This window comes from Sesamum indicum, linkage group LG10 (assembly GCF_000512975.1).
Source record: "Sesamum indicum cultivar Zhongzhi No. 13 linkage group LG10, S_indicum_v1.0, whole genome shotgun sequence".
Lineage (NCBI taxonomy): Eukaryota > Viridiplantae > Streptophyta > Magnoliopsida > Lamiales > Pedaliaceae > Sesamum > Sesamum indicum.
Genome location: NC_026154.1, coordinates 4741091 through 4761560, shown reverse-complemented (window position 1 = coordinate 4761560; position 20470 = coordinate 4741091). Strand labels below are relative to the sequence as shown.

The following is a 20470-nucleotide window of genomic DNA, read 5'->3' as shown; positions in this document are numbered from 1 at the left end:
GACAAATGAGATTTATTAATTGAAATATGAGGGGTTAAAAATCTCTGAATTCAAAGTAATCCCTTGATTCTTCTTTTCAAAAGCACGATCTTTGATTTCGACAACTTCGAAGGTAGAACTTGAAAGTTTGATCTCCTTCAATGTCGTCTTGGATCTTCAATAACTTTTATCTAGGGTTTTTTTTACTTATTCTCGAATTGAACGCTGGAATTTGGGAATATTTGATTTGGATTTGAATATTTCTTGATAGATTTGATTCTTTGATCTTCCACCAAGTTGAATTTGTATATTTGACAACGTTAATTCTAGGGTCTTTCGATTTTTTCTCGAATCAAATGTTGATTTTGAGTGATTTTTGCGACAAACTCCTTGACTTTTCTTTGAACGCTGTGGATTTCTTGTGATTTTTATTTGAGAGGATTTAGGAATTCTTGAATGCTCTCTTGCTTCTGTATTCAATTGTTTCTTCAATTCTATGTGTTATTAGTTGTGTCTGTTGAGTGGTGAAACACTCCTATTTATGGTTGTAGGGTGGAAGACTTTGCCATATTTATTTGATGATGTGGCGTGATATGATTGACCCTTTATGATTTGTTTCTTTAATCATAAAATATGATATAAAATTACCAAAATATTGATATTTGCTTTCTTTGTTGGCAAAAAAAAAATTTAAATTGCCTTGAATATTTCATTTGCATACATCACAATATTTAATTTTATCCATCAATTAATATTTTATTTTTAAAATAATTCAAATTGATGAAAAAATGTATTGCACATATCAATATATAATTGGTAAATTTTGCATGCCTACACATACCATTCAAATAGGTAAAATTATACTTTTGGTCCAACAGTTTAGGGGGTCGACACATTTAGTCCCATGCTTCCCTCCAAAAGCGAATCTCTATATTCTTCCATGACAGGACAAGGTTGCTTTGGTTCGTAGCGCAATCAAGAGATATTGGGCATTCTACAAAAAACATTTTGCAATTGATTTACCAAAAAAGAAGTTTTAAATCTATTGGATTTTTTTTCGTCTTTTTTGTTTAAGATAAAAATAGGTTTTGAATCTGTAGCACAATTCATATATTCGAAAGAAATTCCAAATTTTATTCAATAGATGTATCTAGGGAGAATTCGCTTTGAAGCGACTATTCTCTAGATACACACGTCGATATATTTTACAATTGAATCAAATTAAAAATCTTGCTACTGGATACGTGCGCACACACGTTACGTGTACCATTACTTTTTTTGTAAAAAACATCACTTGGGACCAAATGTATCACAAATTCTCAATTTTGGGACTAACTATGCAATATAAAAAAAAGTGGGACTAAATGTGTTGACTCCTCTAACCTATGGGGCCATGTGTAATTTTGCCGTTTCCTAACTAATTAAACAGTTCCTAGAAATTGGGAATTTTTAATTTTTCGACCAAATTAAGATTAATTACTAGATCAAATTGCCATTTTTTATTAATTATAATTATTTATTACAAATTTCGAATTGACCCAATTTGAAACTGTCATCACCCTTATGTTGGTGGACCAAAGGCATCTAAAAATAGGGGACTTTTAAACATTCTGACCAAAGTAAGATTTCGTGGGCCAAAACCACCCTCACATTTGTGGACCAAAATTTCATTTTTGCTATTTTTTATTATAGTAAGTTAATTTTTTCCGGAATTATTTATTTTTCCTGATTCCGATGTTCAGAACAAGTATCTATTTATACAGTGAACCGATAGTTTATCATGATAGCAAAGTTAAATCCATAAAAATTGCTTTCCAAACACAAAAGATCTTAATCCAAAAGGGTACAAAACGATTGGGAAAAGAGAATAAATGAATACACAAAGTTGAAAAAATTAAAACAATGAGAGCAAATCATAGGCCAAGAGGAGGAGTTTCCATTAGTCTATCATCACAATTTTATTTTTGCATGTCTGCTTCAGATAGTCGATCGTCGCCCTCGCTCACTTCATTTTCCGTTGCACGTATTGCTGATGAAGTTATGGCCGTTCAAAGTTTCACTGGCAAATATTTGAATTCTTTCAAGAGCAACCTGCAATGTCTCGTCATCCATACTTGCAAAGCTAATTCTAAACCAGCCGGGCTCGGTGCAGTGAAACGTTGATCCTGGCAACACATTCAGCTTATAAACATTGACTATCGTCTTCCACAAGCTCGTTTCAGCTTCAAATGTAGCCTCTTTCAGCAGGTTCCTCAAGTCCATCCAACAATACACCGCACTATTGCTTTCCAAGCATTTGATGCCAGCTTTTTCCAGTCCTTTTATGAAGGTGTCGTGCCTCCTCCCCAGCCTGGCCGCGCTCTCTGACAAGAACTCGTCAATGAATTCTTCGTCAGACAGCATTGAGGCTATGAAGTACTGCGTTTGGGACGACACTAAGCACACCATCGACATTTTGCGACAGAGATTCATGACCGTGTCGTTGTATGAGTACACTATGCCGACTCTGAACCCTGAAAGCCCCAAGTCTTTAGCCAAACCGTAGAGTAGGTGAATTAGATTGCGATTGCATTCCACCTCTTCAATTATCTCCGAGACGCTTACGAATTCTGGGGAGCGGAAGACGGTGGCGGCGTACACTTCGTCGCATAGAAAGTGGATTTGCTTGTCATTGATGAAGGTGACGAGGGTTCTCAGTGTGTCTCTATCCACAGTGGTGCCTAATGGGTTTGAAGGGTTTGTAATGACGAGACCATTCACTCTGATGTTTGATTTTCGGGCATTATCATATGCCTCTTCTAGGGCTTCTCGTGTAACCTGGAAATTGTTTGAACTTTCGCACACAACTGGGAATAGTTGCACACCAGTCCTCCATTTCAAGAACCTATCAAATCTGTCGACAATCCAATGCCAAAATATGATTATTTGATACATTTTGGTTAGAATTTAGATGAAAAATACTAATTTTAGTATAAATATATATAAATTTTAATTTTACTCGTCATAATTCAATGTTTTGTATAAATTATTCGACATATGGTTAGTTTTTTTTTTTTTAGTCCATCAATGACTATTTTTTATGGAATGATAATAATGCGATAATAATATTTTATTACGATTATACATTGAATTTATCTATATTACATTTATCCATCTAGAAGTATAAAAATATTATTAAGGTATTTGTATCAATAAATTATATGGAATATTGAATGAGGTTAAAATTGAAAACTTAAGTAAATTTTTATTGACTTTAGCATTTTCAATTTAAACCCTAAGATTAGGGGAAATCAATACTTTATCAATTTTATACTAAAAATTGACCATATATTATAATTATTAATCAATATCATATATTTTATTTTGAATAATAATAAATTGCGGTACTTTTATTTATACGTTTAATGTTTATACAAAAATAAATTTAATTAACAACTTAGTAAATTATAATATTTTTTATAATTAAAATTATTATTTAATATGAAACATATAAAACTTTATGTTATATTTTAATATATATTTGTAGTGTGTTATATTTTTTTTAAATTGACAAGTAATTCACTTATGATTTTTTTTTTATCTATTTCTGAATTTTATATTTATATCAAGATACATACTATGTATTATGCAATCTATTTTATTACTTATAAATTTATGTCGAAATTTAGTGATTCCTATGAATTAATCTAAAAAATAATGATAATAATAATAATAATAATGGTTGAATAATTTTAATTATTTTAATTATTATTTTATTATATATATATATAATAAGATCAAAAAGTTTAATCAACAATTACGATATTTTAAAATTTGGACACTCAATTCATACCAAATTTAAATATATATAAGACTATATCCATTACATTATATCAGACGGTATAATTTAAAATCACATGGTTTAATTCAACGATACACCGATTACTCTTATGTTTCGAGTACGATATCTCGATATTCATATGTCCAATAAGTCTAAAACTTACCAAATGATTTTTCTGTAAGTTTGATCATATCTAACGGTTTGATGTGAATTTTGGTAGCCCAATTAACCCATATTGTTCAACAATGTAAGATAATAGTGAACATATATTAAGCTCAACTATAAAATATTTTTATGTATTTCAATTGCATTATTCCAGATAATGGATACATTTATATAATTTTAAATTGTTCATTATGATATTTTTGGTATATTTTACTAATTATATTACTACTAAACTAATCAGTAGTTTATATTTATAACGATAAATTAAAATTTCATACTGCATTTTGGTATATTTATAACATAGTATACATTATGCAATCTATTTTATTACTTATAAATTTATGTAAAAAATTGGTGATTCTCATGATTTAATATAATAATAATAATAATAATAATAATAATAATAATAATAATAATAATAATAATAAATCAGCTTGAGCTCGAACTTGTCAGGTCGAGCTTGAGTTCATCATATAGGAGTCGAGCTCGAGCTCAAGCTCGAACTGTTTGAGCTCAAGCCAAAAAACTCAAAATCGAGCTCGAGGTCGAGTTCATCAAAAAATGTCGAGCTCGACTCGTTTACACCCCTAAATAAGATAAGGAATACAATTGCAAATAGAGAATTTTTAGAGGGTGATGCAATTTTAATTTTTTTTATGAAAAGGGTCTAAGTGTAATTATCCCGATATATTATATACAAATTACAAAGATATATAATTTTTTTAATAACAATATATAAAAAAATATGCAATATTAAAATATAAAATATATAAATTTTTATTAATACATATGTAAAGATATATGAACAGGTATAGAATATAAAAGTATAAATACATTATAATTATATACAATATAAAAAATAATATAATACATACAAGAACATCGGAGGTCTGGCTGCATGGGCTTGGCTCAGGGATGGGTGGGGTTCGGAAGTAGAAGATATGGGCTGGGGTTGCTGGTGAGATAGATATATGTATCTGTATATATATATATATTATTTAATATTAATTCCTATATATAATAGATATAAAAATAGAATTATGTGTGTGTGTGTATATATGTATTATAAAACTAGATTTAAGTACATATTTTATATACCCGGCACATGACATTTTATTACATGTTTTTCATTATTTTTAGTTTTTATTATATATATCAATATATTTATATATACATTTTACTAAATGTCAAATTGGACCGATTGATTTCGGTCAAATAACATATGAATTATTGATTTGTCGATCAAGAAGTGGGTGTTAAAATATACTAATAGCTCATCAGGTCTTACTCAATTAATGAAATTGAAATTTTATGACTCTAAAGTCATGAGTTTGAATTCAATCAATTTACGGGATACTATTTTATTTTTATTAGTAGGTGTTGTTTTATTTTAATACTAAGTGTTGATTATATATAGTTATAGGATATTGATGATTTAATGTTTATGATTTTATAGTTCTCGGTAGTTGTTGTATATAAAAAAATAAAAGAATAGTTCATCGATTTCACTTAAAAAAAAAAAAAAAAAAAGAATACCTGCAATGAATAAAACCCCCTTAACTAAATTTTTATGTCTTAAAATCCATCAAAATAATTTTTCATTCCAAAAATCCATTATTGTCATTCAAAAAATAAAAAATCCAGTCATTAAATTTTACTTTATGTTTGAACAAGGTCACCCTTAATTTCCTAAATTATAAATTTTTATTTATTGATATTCAAATTTAAAATTAACTTTTTAACTATATTAATTTATTTATAGTAAAAAATTTATAAAACTTAATTTTTGGACTTTGAATTTTAAACATCTTTTAGTTTATTTATTTTTTAAAAATGATGATTATTAATATAATTATTCTCCAAAATATTCAAAGAAATAGATTTTCTTCGATTTTTTTTTTTCATGTAGTTAAAATCGACTATGGTTTTCTGTTTTATCATGGATGGTTTTTAATTTAATAAAATTAAAACTTTGGAGGATAAGTATTGCGTTGGATATTCTGGAGAACCAATTATTTAAGTCAAGTTAATATTAATTTTAATTGAATTATTTAAATGGAAAGATAAAAAAGATATTATTTATAATTATTTTATTTTATTTGTCGGAGTTCCAAAAGGATATTTATCAATCATACTATATGTATATCATATATTTGTTATGTCATTGATCAGTCTTTTTGAATTATAGACAAAAAACATAACATGTATATCATACATAATTATTTTAGATTTGGCTAAACCTGATATTAAATAGAATTTTCACTACAAAAAATGCAATATTTGACTATAGCTAGCTAGTTGCCATGATTAGAAACAAAATAGTAGCAGCAAATAGTCATTGACTATGATAATGCAACGGTTGTTCGATGTGAGAACAAAATAACCGTAGCAAATAGTCAATAAAATTTATTTACCATGATTTTTAATTTACAACTATTAAAATTATAGCCAATAGTCATTTTTTTTTTTCCAAGATTTCCCAAAATGGAGAATGATCAAAAGATATTTGAACCTACCCAGGGTACCAAGGTGAGGGTACCAAAAATGCATCACCAGGATCAGCCAAGCAGAACATTACCATCTCCATAGCTCCTCTGACTCCTCCCGCCATTACTATTCGATCCGGATCGAAATTCACCTTTCCACCTCTCACTTTCTTCATAATCTTGGCCACAGCCTGCACCATTCACACATTATTTCATTATTACAAACACCACATGAACTCATAATTATAACTTCTTACATCTCTAAATTCAGGCAAGCCATGAAAGTCTTGGAAGGCTGCAATGTTCTTGAACTCATCAGCTCCTTCAGGGCTGCATACTGATGCTCCCGGATTTTTCTTGATCCATTCTGCAATCAATTCGTAAGAAAGCTGCAAACAACCAAAATTCATCAATATGATCGATTTAATTGGATTTGTATATAATTAATTTTAAAAAAAGAAAATGGGGCCGGGGAAATTAATGAACCTTGTTTTCAGCAACAGCCATTTGTATAATCCCATTAGGGTTTTTGGTGGGATGGAAGGGATCACTATCATAAACTTGCTTCACACTAAAATAAGGAGAGTTTTCACCATGATAGGTGTTGGCTATCTTGGACAAAACTTGGCTGTTTTCATACCTAAATTCCATTGTTGCCTCCCTAGCTAGTGTCTGTGTGTCTGTGTGTGTGAAGTTTTTTGATCAATGGTGTGCATGGAAAAGAATGAAGAGTGGATATTTATAAAGAAAATTGGGGAATGGAACTATATAATATGTGCATATGGCTAGTATGGACTCAAATGTCAACTTGTATTAATTCTAATATATATACATATCTTGGGTTGATGTATTACACTACAAAAAAAAAAAAAGGGTGGAATTTGGCACGGATCAGACAATCGTTCCAAAACTCATTTTATATTGAAACGGGTATTGGAATACGTTACAAACGAAATTTGGTAGATGACGTCATGATCTCCATTTTTTATGGGTTATATTTTTTAGAGCGGCCAAATAGTGCCAACATGTGTTCAAAATTAACAGTTACAAAGGTCGTTCCATCCTAGTAACGGTAAATGGTTGGAATTATATTTGAAATACGTTATCGGAATTAGGGACGATCTTGCAACGACCTTCTTATATGTGTGACAATTGATGTCCAAAATATGACAATTAGTAAATGTATTCCAAAATGAGGTATAATTTGGAATGGTTTGAGTATGCACATAAGCAATTATGCAAAAATTCGTTCCTAATTATGAGTTTACTTAAGACGGAATATGTTACAATTACCGTTCCAAAATCTAGTACAAGTTGGAAGGGTTGTGTTGTTTTATTAATATTGTATTACTACAATTGTTCCAAATAAAGTACAATGACTATAAGTCAGCAGTCAAAATAGTCATTCCTAAATTCGGTCCAATGGCCGTCTCAAAATGTAAAATAACAGCTAACTTTTAACATCTATACATGTGTTTCAGTACCCGTTCCAAAGATCGTTCCAAAGTTTCCTATGACGTGGCATGCCAACCATCAGACGGAGGAGGGATCCATATGCCATCCGTCTGATGTAGAGGATTGGATAATATTTTATAATAATATATATTTTTTAAATTATTGTTTATTACATTTTATAATTTCATATTTATTCAATTAATTAAATTGATAAATATATTAATTAAAAAGTAATTAAAATAATTTAATTATATATTAAATTTTATTGAAATTTATAAATTAAATTATTTATTAAAATTTATTACATATATATAATTATTTATTATATTTTTATATAATTTATTTTATATGACATAATTTATACAAATTTTATTATAAAATAAAAAATTAGGAATAGTTTTAGTAATTGTAAAAAATGTTACAAATCTAAATAAATAGTTTCTAATGCCATTGCTAAAACTATTTTTAATACGTGTTCCAAATTAAGGATGATCGTTCCTAAAATCATTGCTAATACGGTTTTAAGTACGTGTTCCTAAATAAGAACAATTGTTCCTAACACTATTGCAAAAACAGTTTTAAGAACGTGTTCCTAAATATTAATTATGTGTCAGGGCAATTGCTAGTAATTTTATTCTAATAATTTTATATGATTGATTATATATTTCAATTAATTGTTAAATAATATGGTAAGTTATGTTGGGACAAAATAAATAAATATCCTCTATTTTTTATAAAATTACAGATATACCATTCCTTAAGGTTATAATTATAATTATACGTACATATATTTTATTCAATGGTAAAAATTTATACAAACACCTTTTAAAGTATATTACACTAATATCCCCTTAGGGCTTAGGGAGAGTAGTTGTAAGGATTAAATGCACTTTTTTTTCTATATCTTTTGTATTTTAGCATTTCAGTCTTTTACCTTTTTAGGGTAGCAAATAACTCCTGCAACTTTTTAATTTTTTGTAATTTTGATCATTTAGTCGCTGTACTTTGTAAATTTTGTCGGAAAAAGGCATATACCTCTCACATATTTTTTTTCATTTGTTCCCATTGGTCAATTTAATGGACTAAAGTGGCAAAAAAGTAAAAGTGACAGAACCTATTTGCTACCTTAGAAGGATAAAGTGCCAAAAAGTTAAAATGCAAAAAATACAGAATCAAAATTTGCTTTTATATTGATAGAAATTGACCAATGAAAACAAAAACCTCAAATTAAAAAAGCATGTGGGGGGCACACATTTTTTTCTAACCACAATTGCAAACTTCGACAATTGAAGGATCAAAATTGCTAAAGGTTAACAAATTACAAGACCTATTTACTACCATAAAAATTAGATAAAGGATTGAAACACCAATATACAAAAGATACAGAACGAAAAATGCACTGCAATTTTGCAAATTAAGGACAAAAAGTATTTAAATTTTTCAACCTGACCTCAAGAAATGTCATCAGTGTAATTCATCCGAAATAGTATTTTAATGTAATTAATATGTAATAAATAGTATTATTTATGTAATTAATATGTATTATTTAATGTAATTATTTTGTATAAAAAGCTATTTAGAACATGACAGTAATAAAAGTAAGGAAATGTCCACCCCCTGCCCACATTCTGCATTTGCTACCTATTTTAGTTGGGATTCTTTGATGGGAATTGATATGTTGTACATACATATCTATTTGTTATGTGGTTGTATCATTACAGGTTGAGCAGTCATTTCTGCGTAACATAGTAAAAATATTAGAGCAACCATTTCTAAAGATTTTGACACCTTTGCCTGATTAGTTCTTGTTCAATAGTGAATACAGTTAGCTGGTTTTGAATTAATTAATTGCATCATTTATTGGAAATAAAATACAATTTTGATCGTGTAACTTTAGAATTACATTTTTAGTCACTTGAATTTCAATTTTGTAATCGAGAATATTATATATATATATATATTAAAAGAATAGCACATTTAGTCTAATTTCTATAAGAAAATATCAATTTCGTCGGAAAAAGAGGATTTTTACTTGTCAATCATATGCTTTTTCAGCGAAATCAATATTTTTTTTGGCGAAAACCGAATTGAGATTGGAGTAGATCAAAAGTGCCACCCCACTATATTATTGGACATAAAATGCATTTTTCTTCATTTATTAATAAATTAAGAAGGTTTTTCGCTAAATCTATTGTAAAAGATTTTAGGATTAATTACACTTACACCCTTTCTGAAAGTTCACTGTCTACACCGCATCTCTTTTGTTAGGATTTGGATGAAAAATACTGACATTAGCAAAAAATTGCATATTTTTCTAATTTTACCCTCATTTAATATTTTCATGTAAAAATTTTGTACTTATATGATTAAATTATATATATGTTTTGCTTAATCAGCATTTTTCTTTCAAACCCTGGCTAATAAAAGGGGGTGTAAATAAAAAATCTTCGGAGAGGGTGTAAGTGTAAGTTTAAAACTTCTTTGGGAAAAATGTATTTTAGTATTTTTAGAGGGGGTTTAAATGTAATTAATTCAAGATTTTATAAGTTCATGCGTCTTATAAGAGATTTTTAGAGTTTATAAGATGTCAAATCTTATTTTAAAATATATTTTAAAGTATTTGAATAAAATAAGATTATGGTTATAATACGTCAGTATTATAAGATATTTAAAACTTTAAAAGATGTCGAAAAATATTTGGAAAAATTCTAAGAAAAGAATTATAGCACCAAAAAATAAGATAGTAGGACGTCTGGTTTGGAAAAAATCTAAACCTTTGCAAAACAAACATCCGAAAAAGTTATAAAATTTCTTTCCAACTTTGCATAAAAAAGTGTCCCAAAGTAATATTTATTTTTATACCCAATATTTTTATTAAAAATATTACTTAATGTATGCTTAATTTAGATTATCTTGACAATTATGATAAATTGACTGAGAAATGTCCTTTCAACAATATGTTATTTGGTAAACTTGAAATAACTGTTTATTAACCGTGGTTAAAAATAAAATAACAGTAGCAAATAGTCATTGACCACAACCATGCAACGGTTGCTGGCCGTGGTATTTGCGATGGTAATTAAAATATTTGCCATGGCTAAAAACAATGACAAATATTTTTACCATAGCTCTTAGCCATGTCAAATAACTTTTTCTTGGTGAAAAATCTATTTTTTGCATTGATTTTATCTAACTGTGATCAATAAAAATTATTTGTCACGATTTTTAGTCCATAGCTATTAAAATTGTAGTCAATAGTCATTTTTTTTTCTAGTATAAGTTGGTTTTCTTTTTTTTTTTTGTTGCTTTCTTTCTTTCTTTTTTTTTTCTTTTTTAAAAATATGATGCATTGATTTATATATATAAAATATTATTTATTATATGCACGCCGAACAGCACGCCATGACGGCCAGTACATGTATATATATAAGTAGGAATCTCAAATGTTGTACGCGATGAATAGTCAAAATCAACAATATATCAAAAAATGTTTGTGTGGGACGACAAAACGTGGGGTGTTGGGAAGATAAGGCTCGAAACCGATGGAGATCTCCACAAATATTCAAGTGCTATATTAATTGTAGAGGTGCAGGAGGTTGAGATGGAAACATTTTTCTGGACTATAAAATCTTGTAACTTCTCACATGCAACGCAACCTGCCAGCGCTTATAAAATTGACATTATTGAAGGAGATGAACACTATCTACTATAATTCTAATAGATTACCCATAACATCACACCTTTAGATTGCTCTTCATATCATTCTACACTTGCCAGTTTGGATATTCCTACTTGCAATTATGTCATAAATTTAATCTTTTTTTTCTTTATTTTCTTTCAGATATTGTGTTGCTGATCGATATTTGAAATTTGTAATTACATAGTTCAGACTGTAGTTGCTTGTGAGGTCGAGATGTGAATGTTTTTTTGGATTTGTTGTTTGAAGGTGAAACAAACGTGTGACGATCGATGATGAAGTGTAAAAGGTGTTAGGTCAGAAAAACTGCAATGATAATAGTTGATATGATATATATATATATATATGGTTAAATATATTTTTGATCCCATAACTTAAGTCATCTGGTATTTTCGTCCTTTAACTTTTTAGAGAGACATTTTTGTCCTGCATCCTTTTTAATTTTGCGATTTCAGTTTTTTTCTTTTTTCGCCAGAGTTCACTTTGACAGCGAGAAGGGTGAATTGCAGTGGAAAATATGGACTAAGATTGCAAGAATTAAAAGATACAAAACTAAAATAACATTCTAAAAAGTTAAAGGACCAAAAATACTTGCAAAAATGAACCAATAGGAACAGTAGACTTAACCTTTTAAGGTTGGGTGAGACGCACATATATTTTTTCAACAAGAAGGGTGAATTCCGATGAAAAAAGCGACGAAAATGCCAAATAACCTAATTATAGAAAACCAAGAATGCATTTATGCTATGTATATTTTTTCCTATCAATAGTAATGTGTGTGACATATGTTGAATTGTATAATATGAGAACCAATCCTCCCTTAGTAATACACTTTGTTTAGGACTTGAGGTATAGGATTTAGTAAAGGAAATGCATTATATATCATGCCACTGATACAAAGTGAAATTTTTACCCTATTTTCTACCTTTTGCTTCTCCACATAACTTCTTTCCCCACGACAGAAAACTTGATCTGGGGCTACATCAAAATTTCGAGAATTTACATAAATGTCCCTAATTCTTTTTTAAATGGCAAAACCAGTTAAGATTCGAACCTTTTGTAGTTGGGTCGTACCATCAATCTAGGTATGTACGAATTTATGGTGATCACTCGATCATTCATGTATTAATGGTTCACATGAAATAATATGGTTCAGAATAGCTATAAGTATTAGCTTTTCATGCTCCAAGTACAAGTTTGGATACCCAAAATATTCTTACAACCTTGATCACATTCCTCTTTTTGCAATTTTGCTGACTTAAGTATCGCATGACTATAATCAGAATTTTTCAGATGTAGTTATTACGATTTCTTACATTAAGAATCAAGTTACAAAATTCTTAACTTATAACATATCTGAATATTTCCGCAAAATAATATTTTTCAAAACGACCCAAAATCAAAATAATTATAGATCAGATCAAAGCGTAGAGCTTTTGACCTTTGAAAAGATGACTCTATAATAGTTGCTATATATACACATTTATTAACAAATACATATATTACATGACGTATGAGTATCAGTCACAAAAAATACATCTACACATTTCATCAATAATTGAAATATTTTAGATACAAATAACACTTGCTTTCCCTCTTTTTTATTTTTTTCCAAAATTTTTTATTTTTTATGCTAAATGTTTTTTAAAAAAAAAGTATTCAATATTTTTAAGTTATATTACTTGGCATCTATATGGAAATAAACCAAAAAAAACACTTAAATATATTTTTGGTCCCCTAATTTAGGCTATTAAGTTTTCCTCCATTATCTTTTAGGGTAGCATTTTGGTTTTACATCTTTTTAATTTTTTATTTTCAGTCATTTTTTTTTGTCGGAATCCCCCTCGCCGAGAAAATGCATTTTAGTCTCACATGGCCTTTTAAAATTGGGGCTACTATTCTTATTGGCTTTATTTTTCTAACATTATCCTTTAACTTTCTATGGTAGAGTTTTGGCCTTATAATTTTTTAATTTTCGTGATTTTGGTCTTTTTTCCCCACCGGAGTTTACCCTTCTCACCGCAACAAAAAATATGAATAAAATCACAAAAATTAAAAAATACAGGACCAATATCCTACCATAAAAAGATCAGATTAAAGCTCAGAGATTTTGGCCTCTAAAAAGATGACTCCGTAATAGCTGCTATGTATATACATTCACTAATAAATAAAGTATATTACGTAACGTATCAGTATCAACCAAAAAAATACAGCTACGCATATCATCAATAATTCAATATTTTAGACACAAATACCACTTGCTTTCCTCTTTTTAATTTCTTCAATAAAACTTCTTATCTTTTATGCCAATTTTTAAAGCTTAGAAAAAATAATTCAATAATTTAAGGTATATTATTTGGCATATATATAAACCAAAAATAAATAAAATATATGAATGCCCATCAATAATTCCAAGTATTGTACACAAGAGAAGTCAAAATCAAGATAAAGCATCTCACCGACTAGTGTGATGCTGGCGGATAAGGCTCGAAAACGAGAGACCTCCGCCTCTTGAGTTGTTCCCCACTTGGACTAAAATAGTACCAACATCGCATTTGTTTTCTTCTATCCTCCACGTTTACTTCCCCAATTAAGGTTATTACACTTTGCTCCCTCCATTTTCTGCATTTTTTCACTTGCCCCCCCAAACTTAAGAAACTTATACAAAGTGTATGTGATTATTGATTAAACTATTTTGTGGAATTTTTCCATGAAACTTACTTTGTAAATGTTATTAGTTACGGCCCTATTTACTTTGAGATATGAGTTATTTTGGCGATGGAAAAAATAAATTCTATATAAATTGTATTGTATTTATATTGATTGTTTGGGTTGAATGACTCTAACCCGCCTTTTTATTCAAGAGGAATTAATAGTGATTTGTACTGGGTTTGGGGACGAACATCGGGTCCACATAATGCAAAGTAAACGCAATACAAGGGTGTATTGGGCAACTTATACCTAATAATGAAAAGTAAGCAGGGTACATCTTAATATATTATTCATAATCACGAAATTGTGGGTCCGAGTTTCATGGATGAATCTACTTTTCACAGCAGTTTCTTGTTTATTTTGTACTTATATTGAATATGTTTGTTGGTTTAGAAAGATTGATCTACTTAATTAATATTTGAGTTTGAATATAATGAATGGTAAAATAATAAATCAAATATTACTAAAATAAATTATAGCGAATTGTAAATAATAATCTGAATTTTCAATTGTATAATAATGTTTGAATTTTATTCATATCTATTTATTATTTTTCTTGAAGAATGTAAGATTTCTTAAATTTCTACCAAATCGGATGATTGAATTTTGCAAGATTTATTATACATAGTTTAATAAAGAACCTCTTTAACTAAAGAACATTATTCTATTAAAGCGAGGTATATATATACCTTAGGACATGATTGGTACGTGGAAATGGAATTAAATGAGAATATAATGGATTTAGGAATGAAATAAAAAAGGAAAATGAATCACACTTAAATAACATTCATATGAGTGGTATACGTAATAGATTAAAAGGTAATAGAATTGTCATTTCTTAATTCATAGTTGATTCCGTTAATATAATTAATAATTAGAAAATAATGATTAGTAATGAAATAAAATTATTTTTATGACAAATTTGCTCTTTAATAATATTTTTAAAGATAAATATTTATGTATGTTTTGTTAAATATGTTGAATTCAATTGTATAATAATAGTGTTTTCAAAATTACTTACAGAATGTCATAAATAATTTATAAAACATCTCATATATTACTAAAAAAATATATCTATAAATTATTTATTTACATAATAAATAATATATTGACTCGTTAAGCATATAGATAATATTTTTTTGCCAAAATAAAAGGAAAATAATTCGATCAATTAAATGAACTAATGTATTTAATCAGTGCATCCACCATTATTTATTCAGTACTCAGTGAAAGAAATTTTTTGAATTAAGAAAATAATTAAATATAAAAATAATATCACTTTTTTTATTTTCATGCATACGTAATTATTTCTTAATACTAGATACAAAAATAGATAGATTTAATAACAATCAAAACTAAATATTAAATTAAACAAAAAAAAAAAACAAAAAAGTTAATCCCTTATCTAAAAAAATAAGAATTCCCATAGAAATAAGTATTCCCAAACTTCTAATATACCAATCAAGACGATAGAGATATTCTAATAAAATATATGCATTCAGGAAAAAAAAAGCAATATAAATTTCAGTATATATATGTCGAAAAGATGAAAATTAAATACTATGCTTTTAATACAAATATTAATTATCGTCAGACATAAATTTTGTATTACTCCGTATCGAAACTAACAATCCATAATTATTTATTCACTATAATTTTTTTTTCCTACATTATAAATAATCACAATTTAAAATCATAGATAATCGATACTATTAATTACGATTGAACCAAAACAATGCAAAAATTTAAATATTCATCATGGGTAATCGACATTGTCAAAATATTTGCAATGATTTTAGCTAGACTAATATTTGGGATTAATTAATGGGCCATCCGACTGTCCCTAATTAATTTATTTCACCATGATTTTTTTCTTCTCACCATATATAATAATTAAGTATGCGGAAAATTATTTTTTTCTAGTGATTTAGACTTAACATTTCATAAAAACGTTCAAAAATGGATTTATCATTGTTGGAAAATAATAAAATATAATTGATATAATTATCTCATAAATAAATCTCGTATATAATTAAACGATTATGTGCATATAGATGTAAAATCAAACAAACACATAATTATGAATCAAATTAACCTTATATAGTGGAAGCATGTCGATCCACATACATGGATCAACCTCATCTACAAGCCCATGCTTTTTATGGATCATGAACATATCATCTTTCTCGTTGATTCGAGATCATCCCATGAACATCTTCAAGATCTATCCCACGTTGGATCTTGTGCAAACCACGAGCATACCTTACTCGTTTTAGTGGGTTACTACTAGAGTACCCCACTCATTTACATACCTCAAATTCAAGGAGTCTATGGTGACGCTCCAAGGAAGAACATAGAGGAAAAAAGAGAGAGCCTATGGTGATGTTATCCATGAGCCTAACTTGTGCACTACCAGACAATCACTCTCTTAAGACCTTCTAATAATTTGCACATTCAGCTCAATATTAGGCCTTTTATGAAGTGCAGACATACTTCATAATTGATCAAATATATGAACTCATTTTAGTTCCTCTAGCTAAGGCGACTATTCATTATCTATTATCCTTCCTCACTTCTCAGGTGCGAAGGATCAATCGCATGACTCATTTATGCAAAATGATTTCTTTAAGTCTCATCTCACTCGCTATCGCAGCGCCAGGGCGATTGCCCATGTGAGAGGCCAATCAGAGTCTAGTGACATTTCACGATTCAATACCAATCGCATGTTCTCACAAGCCACAAGAATCAAGTTCTACATGATCCTTTACCACTAACATGCCTTCACACATACCAAGGCTAAGTGTGCAGAATAAGCAATCATACTGCTTGTAGAACATGTTGGAGAACAACTTAATTATGCGCATGTCTCATAAAAAATATCTAGTATCTGTATACTAGGTTCTCCAACAATACTTGGCGCCTAAAGAATATAACGTCACATATGTGCATCATAACATGCATCATGACCAAATAATCTTCAATTGGTCTTAGATTACATAGATATCTTATTGATTACTGAATTGCAGCACACAATATGCAGTAAGGATCATTTTGATATCTACTCACAATTTTAATTGTTGAGCACTAGACTAGTTGAGCACAAATATTGTTCATCAAACATTCTACAACGCTTAATCAATTAGTACCCATTAGCATTTCTTTTTTTCGTTTAATTTCAAGACATCTCATTTAGCCAAGAACGATGTCATTATGGAATATCAATAAGAATAGTATAACACGTATACAATCTTAGTATCTAAACACTAAGTATATATCATACTTTCTCCTTATATCCGCTATTTGGCGATATCGTTATATCACTTCTAGCCATCAAACTTTTTCGCCCACTAGAAATGAGAGCTACATTCTCTCGTTACATTGCCATATTTGGTGATCATCTTGATCAGGCTACTAGTGTCTGTTGCACAACTCTTTAGAAAAGCTCTCTTGCTTTTTAAGACTTTTAAAGAGTAGAGCTCATACCATTCAATGAGCGTGGACTGGCACCTAATGCCTTCTCTTGTGCGCTATGCCATAATTTTATTTTGGTTAGCACACAACACTGATAATAGTCATTGCTCAATCTCCAACTATGTGCTCGGCCGTACCATATTTTCCATCCATCTAAGAAGTGATCTGAAGACTGTAGCAAAACAAATAAGAGAGCTTTTAACTTAGTCAAACTTCATCTCAATTCATTTACAAGCGAAGTGACCAATTTTTCTCGTAGCACTATGATATTTGTTAGTGTCACTTAATACACTCTTTGTTTAATCCAACAACACTTCTCATATGGTTATCACTTCATATTACTTCATTCATGTAAAATCATATTACTTCATATAATTAAACGATTATGTGCATACAGATTGCAAATCAAACAGACACATAATTGAGGATTGAATTTAGCTTATATAGCGGAAGCATGTCGGTCTACGCATATACATCATCTTTCTCATTGATTTGATATCACCCCATGAACATCTTCAATATCCACCCCACATCGAATCTTGTACAAACCACGAACATACCTTACTTGCCTTAATGGATTACTACTAGAGTAACCTACTCGTTTACATACCTCAAATCCAAGGAGTCTATGGTGACGTTCTGAGGAAGAATGTAGAGAGGAAAAGAGAGAGACTTGGAGATAGTACTGTGTTCAACTCATTAATTTGTGTTTCTGTATTATCAATTGATCACAACTATAAACCTTATTTATAGGCGTACATAACTCTATTCCTAAGAGGAGTTCATATCCTAATACATAATTGAAAAACTACAAACTCCACTCCAAATAGGGTTTATCCTGGAGGAGTCCGTATCCCCGATATGGAAATGGGAGACTAAAACTCTATCTCAAATATGAATGCATATTGGGTCAAGAGTCCACTTATCCAACCCAATATTCAACAATCATAATTCATCTCAAAAGTTGAAAGGCAAACGCCAAAAGGAAAAATTACTCGATATTTTATTTTAGGGTAAACTACAATGACCTCCACTGAGATTTGGTATAATTTCAAAAATTTTCTTATTATTTGAAAAAACTTTAATACCCCTTTGACTTTAATGCCTGTCAAACAATTAGTCAAGCCATTAGATATTCATCCATTTTTTGTGGCAAACTAACCAAAATGCCCTTTTAGATTAAGAATTATAATTTAATTTATTTTGTTTAACTTTTTTTATTTTTTTTATTGACTAAGTGGATAATTTTTTTTATAATTTTAATTTTTTTTTCATCCACTTCGTTCGATTTATTTACAAACATTTAGTTTTTTTTCTTTGACAACTCCGTACCTTCATCTGAAAATTAGATAATTTCATCAATATTAGGGGAATGTTTGTAATTTTCAAATAATAAAAAAATATTCATAGTTATACTAAAACTCATGAGAGCTGGTCGTTGCAATTTACCTTTATTTTTATTATATTAAGATATATATATATATATATACATTATTTGGGTGGTGAAGTGAGAAAATGTGCAATTATTTATTTTTATTTTTGAACAAATGAAATTATAATATTTTAAACCAATCTGAGAACTTGAAAAATATCAGAATTACTTCACAGGCAACACAACATGCCAACACATGGGGAACCAATCAATATGTGCATAATTTTTAAAAATATTTTTATAAATTGTATTATTAATCAATTCTTATGAATAAAAAGTATCTAAAAGTATATATAAAACAATATATTAATATAAATATTTGATTTATGAAAAAAATTTGACAAAAGAAGATAATGGTATAATGTTATATGTATATATGTATGTATACATATATATATATATATAACTACTTACTAGAAGATAATTATGTAAAATGATGACACCAGACTGCCCATTTTGAATTACAATAAAATTTTTCATAAAATTTTCAACTTAAGCACTCTTTGGAAAACGAAAAGGCATAAACGTGAGAAATTCTTTGGCATATATATTGGCATGTGGGTGGTGAGCTTATGGATAAAGCCACATTCACTTGCAAAGATGATTAGGTGACAATGTGTCATGGCATTCTTATGTTCCATGCTATAGCCTCTCTATCTTATACTATTTGGTTGATAAATTTTAAAATTCAGAGACGGATTAAAGTGTCATATTTTTTAGCTATGGAATCAATTACAACATCAGTTTCTTGGAACTTCTGACTGACCAGCTTCAAATAGCATACCAATTTACAAGCCTACTTTGTTTCTCCGTCAAAATTGGAAAGATTTGGCGCATAATTTATCAGGCGTTGGAGGAGCCGTACCTTGAAAATTGCTTTTGCCGGAAGCATCAGACCAATGATCATCCATGACTTCTGTGGGCTCATTGGAGCAACCACGGTGGGGTCTTCAACTCGGGTGAAGTCATAACAAGGTAGTCATAGGAGAACCTACAGCTGGTGGATTAGATACAAAGAATGACAACGACGGATCTTTTAGATTTTTTTTTTTAAACAAATTTATGATGGAATTGGAAACAGATTGATTTTAAAGATATATTAATTTGAACACTGAATTAAAGCCTCCGATATTATTATGCAAACTGTGGTTATGGAATGATCGACGATGTTTTAGCTCAGTGATTAAGACGGTCGATGTCTTATGAATAAGTTTGAATTTATGGTTTCAAGTCTGACTTGACGTATAGGTATT

The 20470-nt window shown here is 29.0% G+C and overlaps 1 protein-coding gene across 1 annotated transcript; it reads right to left on the bottom strand.

Moving 5' to 3' along the window:
- On the bottom strand, nucleotides 1893–7212 carry LOC105171945 (1-aminocyclopropane-1-carboxylate synthase). The gene is made up of 4 exons (XM_011093223.2): nucleotides 6937–7212; nucleotides 6708–6839; nucleotides 6481–6641; nucleotides 1893–2872 (listed from the first exon to the last, which is right to left on the bottom strand). The coding sequence occupies exons 1-4, from the start codon at nucleotides 7099–7101 to the stop codon at nucleotides 1987–1989; spliced, it is 1344 nt and encodes a 447-aa protein (XP_011091525.1). The 5' UTR covers nucleotides 7102–7212; the 3' UTR covers nucleotides 1893–1986.